Source organism: Calonectris borealis, chromosome 6 (assembly GCF_964195595.1).
Source record: "Calonectris borealis chromosome 6, bCalBor7.hap1.2, whole genome shotgun sequence".
Taxonomy (NCBI): Eukaryota; Metazoa; Chordata; class Aves; order Procellariiformes; family Procellariidae; genus Calonectris; species Calonectris borealis.
The window spans coordinates 6,126,136-6,142,635 of record NC_134317.1 but is presented as its reverse complement, the minus strand read 5'-3'; the positions used below and the strand labels follow the sequence as shown (position 1 = coordinate 6,142,635).

Sequence of the window (16,500 nt, the reverse complement as noted above, 5' to 3'; positions counted from 1 at the left end):
ATCATTATGGTCAGTAAATATCTACCTTCCCCAGCACGGAAGCACGGTTGTTTACATAACTTTGAGCATCTGTTCAGTATATCAAATATCTGCTGCTTTTAAAGCAAAGAATAGTGTGTATGAGTTGCTTATTTTTGTTGAAGTGTGAAATAAGTGCAGAGATTTCTTATTCATTTCTGTGAATGTGTCCTCTCTAGTTTGGGTTGTGGTAACTTAAAAAAAAACCAAACAAAATAACATGCCACAGTTTGTTCCCAAAATAAGACAAACTTTCTTCCACACACCTTCTACTTCTGGTTTATTAACTCACACATAAAACTACAAATTACACCCCAAATCTTGTCTTTATGTTATTGGCCGCAGAAATGTTCTAAAGCAGTGTTATTTGCTATAGTTCCAGCATCAGGACTCCTTCACAAGAACTGCAACTACCACTACACAAGAGCTGTCTGATAAAGGGAGCAGTTTAAAAAAATTTTTTTCAATCCCTGGAGCATGAAAACAAAACTTTGAAAAGCGTCTAAACTTACCATCAAGTAAATTACAGTAATTAGAATTATTTACTTTAAAGAGACATAGAAAACTGCAGAACTCTAAATCATCTACTTTTGGGAGCCCTGCCTTTATACTCCATCACAGCAGCTGCGGTTTGGAATGACCAAGTTCCAGTGTTCTTCTGCTGGCTGGGGTCCTTGCTTGAACTAATGCCCAACAGTATATTTCTATCTTGCCTCTAGAAATAAGGAAGGAGTTCATCAGATATCCTACCTTGTCTCTATTTAGACACACAAACCCAAGAGAACAAGGAGAAAGCCCACTAAAATAGAACTACTATGAGGTGACAAACACCATCCCCTTTTGCCCTTCAAATTTTCTCTTTAGGCTTGGAATTCTTTTGGTCAGAACTCATCTCAGTTAACTGCTTTTGATCAAAATTAATCCATCAGTCAATCATCCAACACCTACTGGTGGAATTGTAGTAGGACTTCCCCAGCCCCTAAAATCTTCACTATACTGACACTTACAGAATTAAAGATGCTGTTGACCCAGTTATATTTTGACCAAAATATCCTATAATAAAGAACAAATTATTCAGCATCAAAAGCAAGTATTTTCTAGTTATTTTTGGCTACATAAATTTCATTCAAATGGCTATGCATTTTATTTGAATCACAGGATTATAGAAAAACACTTTTCAAAAAAAACCAGAACCTGTGACACGCTTCAAAATAAAACCTGTAAAGACAGGTGCTGCTTATTATTCACCAGTTCTGGTGGGAGGCAAACCCAGCAAAACCAGCAGTTTTCACTAGCAATCCATTTGTAATCCACGGCAGCTGCATTTAACCATCCTAGACCTGTTCTGTCCAGGAACTTTTCAGGAAGGCTAGCATTGCTAGTAGACAAGGATCTCTAATTAAAAAAATGTCTTTCTGCCAACGTGCTTACCCTCCTTCACCCTCCGTTACAGAACCAAAACAGATTTGGAGCAGAAGTAGAAGCACTAAATGTAAATCCCAACTTATCCATTACGGCAAACTGCAACACTACGGCATTAGTACAGGCTTAACGACAGATCACTCAATATAAAGGATTTTAAAAACAATATTAAAGCAATATGAGCTTGTACAGGCATGAGTTCCAGGGAGGACTGTGCCTACAGTTACTATTTTCAGAGATCTGCATATTGGTCCTATCAAGGCCATCATACAGAGGGAATCATGAGTGAAGGATAAATGAGAAGTCACAAGACATGTACATTTTCTGACAAAATCCTCCCACAGAAGAACTTAATGCCTGCCATTCTCAATTAACGATGAAGTTTCAGTTGTCAGGGTACTAATTTTATGAAGCAGATGCTAAACCTTCCCCAAATTATCAGACTCCAGTGTAAGAGTTAACTGTTTTCTAGATGGCCGTTCTGTGCTTGTGACTTCTACAAAACAACACAGAACTTCTATACAGACTTGTATCTAGCTAATATAGCCATTAGTAACAACTACAACAATCTCCCTCCATCTTTGACTGCAATTGTTGAGGGCTTCCCCTCTCCATGTTACCACAAATGCTCAAACAGGACGCTGAGATTCATCTAAAGCGGCTTACCCAGTGAAGTTCAATGAAAGCCTCTCTCTGGCAAAAGAGAGAGCCAAAAGAAGTTTTTTTTTCTACTGAAAAGCTCTTTGTAGCTTTATGGCTAAATCAAAATGTAACTCATTGTCACATGAGAAAAATAGATTAAAAAAAAAAAAAGAGCTTTTGTGTCACTTCCTGAAGATGAAAATTTAAAGCTGTATTATAGTCTCTTGCAGGAGACTGCCAACATCGCTTCTTTCAACAGAGATGACACTGGACATGCCGCACGGTTATGCAGACTTTAAAAAGCTTGAAAAGTATTTTTAACATAACACAATAAAATCCAGAGAAAGAGCATGCCTGTGGCAAAACAGCAGTATTTTTCTTTTACCTTTCTCTCAGATCCATTCAAAAATATCCTTTCAATGTGATCATAATAGGCGTCACACCAGTATAATACATTGGCACGATAGTCCAGAGTTAAACCATTTGGCCATAGCATCTTTGATGTTACAAAAATCTGCCGACTGTAGCCATCCATCCATGCCTTCTCAATTCTTCCCACACTGTCATCTATTTCATCTTCTTCCCAGTCTGTCCAATACATCCAGCTATGAAATTATAAAAATGAACATTCAGCTACCATTTTAATCATCTGAATTATACTGTAGGCTTTCAGTAGAAGTTCGCAACAGTATATCCACAAGCCAGAGCGATTTTGACTTTTGCATGTTTCTTTCCACTGCTATTTGTACAACTATATTTACTTTCCCTGTGCACTGGATGCTGCTGAAGTGACACTTTGGATGTTTTGCTCATATTGTAATGAATTACATGAATATCAAATGGGCTAACTGACATAAGAAGTGAAAGAATTGTTTAAGACCTTATTTAATCACACCAGAATTATGATTTTTTTTTTTTTTTTAAACCAGCAATTTTATTGACTTTGTCACAAAGTTCAAACTTTTACTGTTTTGGGTTTTTTTTGGCCAAGTCTAATTTGCCTTTATGATGCAAATCTGCTTTTTATTATGCTTAATACTATCAAAAAAGCTGCAATATATGAATCAATTGCACTGTAGTTTAATAGCTACAGGATAACCTTGACATTCTGTGAACTACACATCCAACATGAAAGCCGCTAAATTACTCAAAAAACTATTATGAGCACTGTCCCTCACAAAAATGTTTAGAAAGATAGATGGCTATAGAAATTATTTGAAAAATAGCTACTAGGCAGTTTTAGCATAGTGTTATGGTTTATAGTGCAGCACTATAGATAACCAAAACAACTCTGAAAAATAAGTACCTATGCTACTTTGGAAAAATTAAGCAAGCATTGTAGTAAGTCATCTAAAAATATCAGATGAGTTCTCTGAGCCATTCTCTACTTGACATTACAGAACACACCCTACGTTTCTTCTTTTTTCCCTCACTGGATTAATCTGATTATCATATTTTATTACAGAACTTGCTGGTGACAACTCTGATTTAAACAATTTAAAATATACAACTTGAATTTATACAAAAGCAGAGGGTAGTAAATATGCTAAGAAACCACTTTTCCCTTTTCTCTTACGTTTTTTTTTTCCTCCCAAAGGAAAAACAGGTTCATGGAAACAGACACATAGAAGCCTGTATGTAATCTATGAAGCGTCTAAACAGCATTTCAGATCATATGACACACAGTGACATCAATCTGCTGAAAACATGTACTAGATAGTAGACATTTACTTTTACAGTCAAATCTAGGATTTCAATTATTAAGCATTAAATAGAGGAAAAACATCACACATCTTAAATGGATCCTGCTTGTTAAAGTTGTCATGATTTAATTGGTATTTATATGCCTCACCCTTTCATTTCACCAGATTTATGTTTCTGAAATTGTACCACTTTCTGAAATAACTTGTGTGATCCTAACCCACTTAATCTGTCTGTACTCTGAAGAATAAAGTAATGGAATTTAAATTTGGAATTTACGAAGTAATGAAACACTGAAGTGAAAAACAGTTTTGTTATCAAATCTGTGTAAATGATGCCAAATCTACCAGTCAAAAATTTTATTCAAACACACTTTTATGTATAAGCATAATTTGATCAATTTTTTATATCAGAAAATAGAAGAGATAAGAAGAAATTGCACCATCGTTACACAGGTTTACAGATATGCAAATGTACCTTTTTTGTTTCTTTTCTGTCTCTTCCAAGTCACCCACCAGAAGGTTGGTTTGGGTTCTTTTAATATTTTTGTAAATATATGCTAAGAACATCAACCAATTTTTGATCTATGAGGCTTATAAACTTCATTGCATGTTTGACTCCAACAACATTAGGTTTAATCACAGAATTATAAAACCTGTGTATGCCTTAAAGCTCAGGCAGAGATGCAGGTCAGTACGGTATTTATTTTATTGGAAGACAAAATATGTTTTACAAATATTTACATGACTGCTCAACAGAAATTACTGAGCTTTTCTCCATCAACTTTTTGTCTGTACTTATTCTAGTTACCATGTCATAAGCTAAAACATGCTTACAGTAACAGACATTTACATTAATGTGCTTTAATTGTATCTCAAAATGCACTTAATGCTTCTACATTGGTTAAATCAAGACTAATATTTTCTAAACATAATTAAAATGCCATAATAAATGTTATCCCTCAGGAAAAGCTTCCATGAGAAGTATAATCATGAAAGGCACACTCTTTTATTAGAAAAGTGTTTTATATAATAGCCCTTTTCAGACAATACATCTTCATACACTATTTCCCATGCCATGCTTTTACTGAGCTGGAAAATTTAACCAAGTAATTGAACATATGGTTATGGTTTGTGGTCTGATTTTACATCCTTACTGTCTGACCTTAATTAATTGTAGCCTTTCCACAGTCACTTCCATTCCTTAAAGGACAAGCTCAAAAGTGAAAACCTGATAGTGTAAATACATTCCAGTACTATGAAAACAGCAATCAGTCCAGCCACACTAGTCCAGAATTACCTGCCTACATCATTTTCCAGTGACAATTCCCTGAATAAATGTAACAGTGAATTTTTAGGTAAACCACAACTATACCACACTAATATAATGTTCTTTTTATTATGCAGCCTATCACAATTAATTATGTTAGTAAGTAAGGAAAGGTACCCAACTCATTTAGTTTTGTAAACCAATGTGTACAAGCATATGGTTATAATTATCTTCAGAAATTGAGACTTACAAAGAGAGAAATAAAGGACAGTATTATAAAGTTCACTTAGTATTAAAAATACATACAGGTCTGACATACTCAATTTGAGAAAAAGGTGAATCACGTTCAGATTAACTGGACAGAGGTTCAACGGTGTCTGGGCATACATGTTCTTCTGAAGGCTTCAGGCAAGAATGCTGGACAGCAATTACAGGTATTATAGACTATCGTAGAATTAGAGACTACTACGTGACTCTACAAACCCCATCCTAAGCAAAATTCAATCCCGTGTTTATACTATAAAGACAATAATTAAACAACATAAATTAGTCTACTTCATACCCATTAACAGGATCAACAACAATTCCTCTAGGGTGGGACATGTCTCCCTCCAACAAAGTTTTTCTACTCTGAGCAGCTTTTTCCAGTCTGGCTACAGCAATCGTTTTCCTGTGGCCATCGTTTGTCCAATAAAGATTATTTCCAATCCAGTCCACTGCTATGCCTTCTACATTATCAAGATCTGTTGAGAGAGAGAAGACAGTAATAAGAGACTAATATTATATGTTTATGTTCTAACATTATCCATTACTATAAACAATGGACGATATACGGTCCATATAGCTAAATTAGATTATTTCCTCGAATCTGAATTACATTTGCTGTGTCTGTCAGAATTAGTCTTTGCTGGAAACACCCTACAAAAGACAAAGACTGGTCATAAAAGTTGTGTATTAAACCATAAGCCTTCATATGTTAACCATAGCTGGCCCTGGGCAAATCGCTATTTGACAAAACCCTCCTTAATTTTAACCCTAAATAGCAATATCACTCAAGTCAAGAATAGCTTCCAGGATCAGCTCTAGTACTCTAAATTATTTTGCTTTTACCCAAATCACAAGTTTCATTCTTATTAAAAAATAAGCAAAATGGGCATTCAATTTATGTTTGTTCCACTGTCCCTTGACCTTGCAAAACATGTAAGCAAGAACATCACAAGTCCGAGTTATTCTCCACAGCTAAGCATATGAGCAAACTATTAACATAGTAAGCAATGCACGAGCAAAGAGCAATGCTACCGTTGGATGTACCAATGGGTCATGAGTTTGACAGCGGTAGGGCTCCATCCAGAACCAAAATGAGTCAACAGTGTTAATTCCATACAGCGTGGAGCTTTCCCCATTTGAGAAGTAGTAAAACAATTCCCCAAGCAACAAGTTTTCCCTCAAGCTTACCTAACACACAGTAACATTAACTGCGTTTTGCCCTCTCCCACATGATCCCAATTTCTTAACTGACAGGTCTCTAAAAGATTTTCCATCTCTCTTCATCATACCCTTCCCCTTTTCTTTCAGAAAGATCTCAAAATTCCAGTGCATGGGGTGGGATATGGAGAATTTCCAGTCATTCTCTCCTGGCCTTTGTAGCGTTATGGAGGTTGAGGCACTACCCAACTTTAGCCATCACCCTTTGCCACGTAGCTGATCTTACAGCAGCCCTCTGGCATGCTCCTCCCAGTGCGGTCACTCCTCATCCACAGGATGAGCCCACCATCGGTCAGGCGATACCAGAGGGAAATTAATACTGAGGGGAGTGATGGCGCTTGGGCCACAGCATTGGTGACCACCACCTTTTCTGGTCCCTCTCCCTCACCTGTAATCACGCTTTAGCAGCCCAAGCACCTGCCACTTGCTACCCCCTTTTCCCCAGTTCCTCCAAGGAGTATTTCCCTGGGCAGGATGGAACCCCTGCTCCATGTACCCCCCCGCCAGCTGGCACTGAAGCCTTCCCGAGCCATAGGGCATCGTTCACAAGTGGCACAGGCCCAAACTGCCCAGAGCTGTGCCGGCAGCAGCTCGGCTCACAGCCTGTAACAGGGCCGGTTCAGCCCCCGTGGCTGCTGCTACCTCCAGGCGAGGGCCTGTGTCCCGCTCAGAGCACTCACAGCCCTGTTAGCGGCCCGTTACCATGGCTGACCCCTCCGGGTCGACTCCCTGGCTCAGCTCAGCAGCCCCAGCCCCTTCTGAAGAGCCCGGCCTGGCGCACACAGCACAGGATCGCACCAGCTCTCCTCTCCTTGCCCCGGCCCCGCAGCGCCCACAAAAACCCCTGACACAAGCACCAGCCCTTTGACTGCCCCTTTCCTCAGAGGCGGCTGGGACCGGTCCTGACCGGCCCGGGGCGGTCGGCCACCAAAACACAGCACCCAGCAGCAGCGCCTGACAGAGGGCTGAGGGGCGGGTTACCGGCTGCTGCCTCCCCACCGCCTTCCTAAAGCTGAGGAAGCCGCGTTTTTTTGTTTTAGCGTGCTTTCTGAGGTAAAACTTGGGGTGGAAACGCTCGTTTTACTGTTACCTTGTTTGGTATCTTGTCACTGGTAGCCAGTGCGTGCGCCTGGGTTAAAGAAGGTAATGGGGTAACAGCGTAATGGCTGTGACTCCAGTGTTTCCACTCAGGCTGAGAATTCACAGCACCACATTGGTGCCCCCCTTTACTGTGATAAAAATGAAGGTCATATGGCTGAAAACATAAAAAAAAAAATGCCAAACAAGCAAAAAACCATACTACACTCCCCCCCTTCCTTACTTCGATGCTTGTTGACAATATGGATTTTATTACTTGCTTGTCATACTCGGATATACCATTCTACAGTACAATTTCATGACAGGAATCATCAAGACTTGAAAAAAAGAATGTAAATTACTTTCTCTGTTCACATTTACACCAGTAATGCCATCTAGACTCAAGCTTTCATCAGATTCATTCTTTCTCACCGGCGCTGACGTCACTCTCTGATCAACACTGGCATTTTTTGAAAGATTTTCTCAGAACAAACATGATGCGGAGAGGTTTTTACCACAATGTACATAAAGAAATCATGCATTACCATTTTTTAAGAAATGCTGACATGGCAAATTGAAAACTTAAATCCCGCTTACACCAGACAGGCACATGAAAATCTGCTAAACTGACGACAACTGTTTACTGTTTGAACTGTGCCGCCAGATACGTGTAATTTAACTGTCAGCTTTCCAGACAACAACTTCACATGAACTCCTGAAGTGCTGGTTTGGGACATTTCAAGTTGTTATCAGAGTCATTTTTCTGCGACAGCATTGTGCAGTGGTGCTGGGTTGCCATCGTCTAAACCTTCCCTCAGATTTCTCCACCAAGATGCCTCCCCGTAATACAATCAGTAAGTACTTAACGGAAAGGTCTTACTTGCTAACATTCATAACTTCGGCATATCTATGAGTTTTTTGCAACCTATCAGATTTCTTTTCCTTGGGACAAGCTCCTTACCTGTAATATTTTTTAAGACCTCAAACCCCTTTACCGACTGTGACTCTAATAATCTAATTCCCTACAACAAACCAGTAAAATTCTTTGTGACGGACAGGAATGCAAAGCTCTTTTACCAAGTCACACTCTACATAACTTATTTAGTACAGTACAGAAAGCTTTCTGCTTACTATAACCCACAGATAACATGGTATGTCAACAAGCATACACTAAGATAAAATATGACAGTTTTATCCAATAAACGAAATATTGAGCTTTTTATACACTTGGATGCAATAACAGCATCTCTAGAAGGTGCTGTTACAATCTCAATAGCATTGGAACATGATAAATTCTTCAGTGTTTTTGTTGAACAGTGTTTTTTAGTGATTGTATTATTACCATATTCCCTATCAAGTTAGCAGAGCTATAATGTTTTCAAATACCTTGGCATTGCAAAATATTTCATTTTTTGTTAATTTTATAACTATTTCCTTTTAAAAAAAGCAAAATGCATTTAAATATAATGTTGAAGTCTATTAAGATTATGATATAAACTTGCACTATATACTAAAATTTAAAAATAATAAGCATCCCCTTATTAAGAGAGATACCTCAATCAGTATGCTTTTAATGTTTAAAAATAGAAAATTAAAATAAGTGGTGGCTACTCAAAGTCATAGCATGATAACCATGTAATATTTTTAAAACTGCTTTTTTCCCTTATCAGTATCCTCTGTCTGGGCACAACGGCAATGGACAAACAGCACAGATGAATAAAGATAAATATGCAAATGAGAGGTTTTTTTTAACATGAAATAAATTCTTGTCAATAACAGTTATATATGAAAGTAATTGAGAATTGAGTTTACTTGTCTTGAAGAAGTTAACGAGGTCTAGAGTAGTTCAGGATTCAAACTAGAGGTTCTTTCTAGCTTTAATGCTGTCTGTAATTCCAAGTGTGTAATCATCCTATCCCATGCATATTGATTATGTTAAACACTCATGGAGATGTATGTATATAAAACTGTGATGTATTTTACACTAGTTTCGTTTATTGTTTTTTTTTTTTTTAACCCTTGAACTGCAAAGTACAATCTACCACCTGCAGTGACCTGAACAGTAACAGGAATTAAGGGTAAGTAACATCTCCAGCAGCTGTTTTTAAATGTGTAGTTCTTTGAACATGGGAACAATTGAAGCCTGACTACCTCTGTATTCATGTGTTCCTTTGTTTTTTGACTACTTAGCAGAAGAATAGTGAAATATTTTCTCTTCTTCCACTATAAGTCTATTTCACAATTTCTGTGTTCACATTGCTATGCCCAGCTGCAGAAATCAATAATGTAAGAGTGAACTTGCAAATCAACAGTCCTTGATATCTCCTGTCCCCATTTTTACAAAATTTTAGGATTTTAATTCTAGTTGGGCCTCTGCCCTATGTATCAAATTAAGTTGAAGTCATTCTGAAGGTCCAAAAGTTATTACAGAGAGACAAGGTACCCACCAAAGTATCAACTAAACCTTGTTCACATAAGAAATAAGACCTAAATTTAGTAAATCTGTCGCAGGTGTAGAGATGACACTACATCCTATGAGACACAATATAAGAAAGTTATGGGGAAAAAAAAGGCATATGCTGAGGGGTTTTCCAAATATGTTTAACATTTTTATCTGTATTTCTGTTGTACCTAAACTTCACTATACTTTTGGGGAACTATTTTTCCTCGTGATCTAAAAAACTTGAAGGAAGCAATGGTGTCAAAATCCACTCTCCAGAGGGAGGATATGAAACAACAGTATGACGACATACCTAACCCAGCAAGCACCTAGTCTGACAAGAATCATCCAGTCAAAGGTCAAAACAACTGTGGATCAGTCAGAGCGGGTGAGATCAGTGCCAGCAGCTCACCCAGGTTTCCCAGGCTGATGGACACTGTCGGTTTTATTTGTTGTCTCTCAGTGCCTTTATTACATTCTTTTAAAAAAGCAATGTCAGAGTCAGCTGGAACCCTCTGAAAGTGGGAGAGTGGCCTTTGGTCCTGGAGTGACCAAGTATGTTGAGAAGAGACAAGTGCAAAGTATGGTAGGGAAAAGAAGAGGGCATCTCACCCAGAACCTGGGAGCCCAAGGCTCACAGAGAAGGACTGCTGAACAGAACAGGCAACAAAGACGAGCTTCAGGAATGAAAGAAAAGTCCTTTAGGGCTCAGAGCAGATTTTGATCAACTCAAGGAAACACTGACGTGACTAAAATCAAGATTGAGGACAAGGAGTGATTTCTTCAAAACCCATTTTATTTTTATCCTGTCTGACCTAAACATTTTGGGTTAAACACAGTTTTTATGCTAATAAAATCAGCTTTTTAATGAAAATGTTGGGTTTTTTTTTCTTCTTTGGGAGACAAACCAGTCCAAATATGGACTGCATTAGTATCAACAGCAAAGCTAAATATTAGATTAGAATGCTAGACACCTCCTAAAATTTACAAGCATATTGCTCCAAGTCTATTCAGTTTCATATAATAGCTACTGCATCTGAGCTACCATGCCTTCTGCAGTAATTTTGGAGCATCTATATTTCTAGACCAAATTCAATCTAAGTTAAAAAATATCATGGTAATTAGATACTAAATATATCAGAAAATTTTAAAATAAAGGAGAATTCTACAGCACAATCCTGTAGAGACAGTTTATATTCTTTTTGTGAAGTTATGGTTTAAAGTTCACTTTTAGTTAACTATCTAAAAGCTTTAAATATATTCCTTACTTTTTAGGTGAGCTTCACATCAAGTAGTAAACAGGAACAAAATAATGGCTATTCTGCTATTCTGATTAAACAAAATTGATCTGACTACAGTAAGCCAGGCTTTCTGCAGTGAAGCCCTTTCACTATAAAAAGGATGAGGTGAATACAATACCATTTTGATCATTGTTCACTTGAATTGAAAAATTAACATTTGTAATTCTGGAAATACTACCAGGATTTTACAATCAAAAGTAGTACGTGGGTTCCAAATATACTGAATATAGATACAAGTTTTTTAAAAAATCATATTTCTAGAGGCAACAATTTGCCACATTGATTTTAAATATGCAAGAGACTATAAGCACAGTGTGTAATTTGGTACAGAATGGCCTAGCTCATCAACGTCAGTTAAATCACAGACACTAGTAGTGCCTAAACTACTAGATTAACATGAAAACTGGTGAAAAAAATAATTATTCTATATATCCAACCAGCTAAACAGCTTCCAAAGACCTTTACAAACTTACCTGGACCTTGTTTAAGCAAAAAGTTAGCCCTTGACTATCTTTGCTAATATTTACAAGTGAATAATATAACACTTAAAGGCTCAGAGCAACCCCAAACAACATCATAACGGAGACAAAGACAAGTGAAAAAAAAGAAGTCTGTGATTATGTTACTTCAACTGAACAATATTTAAATCCCTTTAAAAGTGTCTGGTTTCTTCCATTTTTTTATTTAAAAAACTGATTCCACATGCGAGTTTGAAACCGTGATTTCTGTTGCTGGTGAAAGTACACTACTATCGCAGTTGTGCCGCCAGCTCTAGGGTAGGCTGTGCTGTGGGCTGTCAAATAGTTATCAATACTACACAGCAGTTTGTTTCCCAAAGTGAAGAATAAGAAATCACAGTTGAAACTATATGGGAAATCAAACTCCAGCAGTGTTAGGTGCTCAGCATTCTCAATTCCCAGACAACAGCTTGTAGGATCAGGCTCTCATGTAGGCAAACTGTAATTATCTAAGTTACAGTGTTGTTTGAGCTAGCATATCTGTTCTTGCAAAACCTGACAGTCACAAAAAATGACAACTTCTAATCTGAGAAGTGACACCTACCACAGATAGAGTTCCTTAGCAGCACACTGTTCAAAGCGAATATTAAACCACCTCCTGACACACCTGATTTTCTCTAGTAGCCTTCCACCAAGGAATGATTTAATCTATCCCTGCTGAGTTCTTGAGAGCTGACAGGAATAAAAGCTGAGATGGTATGGCTGGAGGCCATATTAATGTATTTTTCATTATTTAAAAAATTAACAAGTGTTTTTTAAGCATACCTTAAAGTTATGAAACTACACCAAGTTCTAACTAACAATGTAAGCTCCTGGGGAAGGAGTGAGGGGAGAATGATGGTGACATTTTTTTGGTCTTTGTAAGTATTAGGACCACCGATAATATGTCATCAGATAATCCATAACTCTTTTGGTGTTGCATTGGTATTTTTGCTATGTTGTACTTATAAAGAGTAGAAATTCCAGGTAAACATTATTTTAAAGAGTCTTCAATTTGCTGGTTTGGTATACAAAGTTTATTCATGTTTGCATCTATGATAAGAGTAATTTCAACCTGTTTGACACCTTTCAGCAAGAATGTTCCTTCCTGCTGTCTTATAATGTTTAAATCTACACACTGTCCACTCCTTCCGCTACTCCACACTTGGATTACTTTGCTGTAAAATGAAATGTGTGTTGTTTAGTAAAAAAGTCAGCAATGGAAGTTCTATGATGTATAGTATCCGTTTCCATATTCATACCGAAATGAAGAATTACCAGATTGACAGCTGAGTACTCATTATTTACTCAGACAGCTGCCTTTTATTAAGTAATCACCAATATAGGGTAAAGAGCCATCTATTCCTTGCAACTACTGCTGAAGGGATCCTTGGGCAGATGCTGAGGTCTGCAGAGAGACCTTATACCAAAACAGCACCATGTCGCTGCAAACTGGAGATAACTTCTCTGAGACGGGTGGATTAAAACATGGGTTATGAATGACAGGGAATGAAAATCCGTGTGCTAAAACAATGGTATTTTAGTTATTTTCACTATCTTGAGCTTCAATTTACAAGTAAAGATGTTAAGCTCTCTGAAGGCCAAGATGAATATTCATACTGCTTATTTTCTTGAGTACTAGAAAATAATTACTGTAGAATGGATCTCAACCGAGGCAGTTGTTACCTCCTGCTGAAGCAGTTTTTCATGAGAAGGGTCCATAAAAGAAAAAGAAATACAGGTTGACAAACTGGAGGTTTTATCACTGAAACAGCATTTTGTTTCAGTGATTCTAGACCGGGGAGATTCTGTGAAGTGCGATGGGAGAGGTGGAAACTAGAGAACTGCTGGTATTTTCTTTCATTGCTATAATAAACGGTACAAACACCTCAATTAAGGTTCTAAAAAATGTCTAGGTCTTCCTGTTGCTTCCACATTCACAATGGAAAATGCATCAGGAAAGACAACGCTTTTTTTCTAATGAGTTTGCAAGCACTAGAGGAAGTCTCACTCTGCCAAACTACTTGAATAAGCTTCAGAATCCACACTGTGATACAGGTTGGAGTGAAGAAGTCTCATAAAGTCCACAAGGATACGGGATGGCTCAGTGAACTATTACAAAGAACTATGTTATGGATCCATTGTATCTAACTACTGAAAGAATACAGTGGAGATGTAGGAGTTACTCACTGACAGGTATAAGCTTAAATGGACAAAGAAAGAATTCACAGCAGAGCAACTTAACCAAATTTTACATTTCTGCACTTGGGGAAGAATAAACAGGAAGTTGTAAAAAAAAATATCTCCAACTCTGTTCAAGATCTAGTTTGGGTCTGTTTTCCGTGGGAGACCTAAATAAAGCTTTCAATTTTCTGTAAATGTCAGTTCAACTTCTCCTTAGTGAAATTCTCTGAATGTCACTGTCAGTTAGCATTGCCTACCATCTTTGAGGATTGTTTCTCGCTCTGTGCCATCAATTTTCTGTCGTCCAATTAGGAAACTGGTAGTATCAGCAAAGTAAATGTAATTGGTTTCGGCATGGAAGTCCAGAGCACGAGGATTGACCAGGTTTTCTATAGGGATCATGTATTCATCAGATACTTTGGTATTCAGGTCCATTCCCCGTATTATTCCTGGGCGTCCCTTCCCATAAAAAAGAAACAATTCATTCTTTGGTCCTGCAAAAGAAAGATTATAAACATAAACAACTGATGCTGCCTAATCTTCTTTACAGTGCATAATGTCACTGTTTAATTAACTGGCACAATTAGTGGGGGAGCAGGAACGTTATTCAATACCAAAAATTAAACTTTCATATATTCCGAAGGTATCTAAACTCAAGAAATCTAGCTAATTACATTACCTTAATTAAAATACAAATTACTTCAGTGAGCTGCTTACATCTAATTATTTTTTTCTATAAAAGTTCACACTAAAAAGCGATGCTAGATCACAGAATAACTTTGCATCTACTGTGATATGCACACATATAGCTCTGTAGACATTTAATTTTACAATTCATTAGGATCTACCAGGGTAATGTAAACCGTGACTGAAGTAATCATTAAATATAACAAGACCATAAAATCCAGCAAATACAAAACACCATCTTTTTTTCACCTGAAGTTTCTCAGAAACAAACAAGAAAAGATTACAGTAAATTTCTTTCAAATGAGAAGGAATATAACAAATCAACATACACTGTTCTTTCATACTGAGATACAAAACATAGATAGAAATATTTCCTATTTCTGAGGAGATTTTTATAACTTAATCAAGTAGGTTAATTACAAGTAACTGCAGCTTAGTAAGGCGATTTTCTTTTCTTAAAGATACTTATAAATATCCTAAGATCCTTAGTGCTATCAATATACCTCTTAAAATTCTCTAAGATACATACTTTACCTAATGCCTCTCAGGGCTTTTTATTGGAATTGTTAGTGAAAACTGTATGAGGTTTGACTGAGGTCAAATATATCCATCTACCAGCATCCATCAAAGTACCTAATTGCATGCCTTTCATCTGAACTAAATCAATGCCATTTGATCAAGAAACTAGGCAAAAATAGGTATTCCCCAAAACTTTCAGGACTGTCCTGTTGGCTGTAGGTGACCAACAGCTTGTGTATACCTAATGTTAGGTTTAACCATAATTATACAAATAAAACTTGCTTTCACCAAGTATTATGAGAAAAACCTTGCTTGACTTATTCACATGAATGGTCTGCTTCTGAGTTACAAGTTGATTATATGGGTAGAAATTAGGTGTGACAAACCATTTAACAGCATTTCAGTACCTATGTGCTGTTAGAATGCATAGTATATAAAGAAAGAGTAAGACGGATTAACTTAAAACCTGTGATAATTTTTAGAATTCTTTAAACAGCATCCCAGGTTTAATTTGTCACCTCTATGAACTAAGCCAAATCAAATCATTTCAAGGGAATGAAAGGAGTACATGAACAAAGTTGTTGCAAACAAACTTTACCCAAAAATGGCCCATGTGATTTCTATTGTTATTGATAAGCATGTTAAATAACACCCAGAACTATACCCTGAAATATTAGCAGCTGGCAGACTCTTTGATTTAAATAACATACTTTTGCATGACCTGCCATCACTTCCCAAGATGAAGCCAGTCCTGCAGCGACAAGTCCGTGCTTTGTAGTTGCTGCTGAGCAGACAGATATGTGAACATCCCCCCGGCATTCCATATGGGTCCACTTCACATGCATGGCTTCGGACTACAGCGAGTGAAAAACAGCACGATTGAAAACCATTTAAAGCAAGATAATTATATGCATCAGCACGTAGAAAGTTTAGACAGGAAAGAAAGGGAATTTGTGTCACAATAAATCTTTCCCCAGAATATAACTACAAAAGAAGGTGGTTTTTTTAAGATGATACCCAAAACAGACAAGTAATCCAAAGGGCCATCTTGTGGTTATCAAGCGTTGTGGCTACCAAGCCATACCCTACAGTGTTGTATGCGATCACCCCTTTTTGAAGAAGCTCCTGCACGGCGTTTGCCAGGCAGCACTCCCCTGGCATAGCTGACACTTTTCCCCGTTTTTGTTTGCTGCTTTGGTTCATTTGGTTGGCTGGTTGGCTTTTTGAGAACAGAGTGAACCCCATGCCAACGCAGTCT

At 37.4% G+C, this 16,500-nt stretch overlaps 1 protein-coding gene across 1 annotated transcript in view; it reads right to left on the bottom strand.

Moving 5' to 3' along the window:
• Positions 1 to 16,500, bottom strand: part of LRP1B (LDL receptor related protein 1B) — a 575,589-nt gene that overhangs the window by 283,766 nt on the left and 275,323 nt on the right. Inside the window, exons 9-12 of the mRNA XM_075152715.1 lie at positions 15,953 to 16,096; positions 14,294 to 14,530; positions 5,615 to 5,795; positions 2,468 to 2,687 (exon numbers count right to left, since the gene is read on the bottom strand). Of these exons, the coding sequence (XP_075008816.1) occupies positions 2,468 to 2,687; positions 5,615 to 5,795; positions 14,294 to 14,530; positions 15,953 to 16,096 (782 nt within the window). The remainder of the gene's footprint in view (positions 1 to 2,467; positions 2,688 to 5,614; positions 5,796 to 14,293; positions 14,531 to 15,952; positions 16,097 to 16,500) is intronic.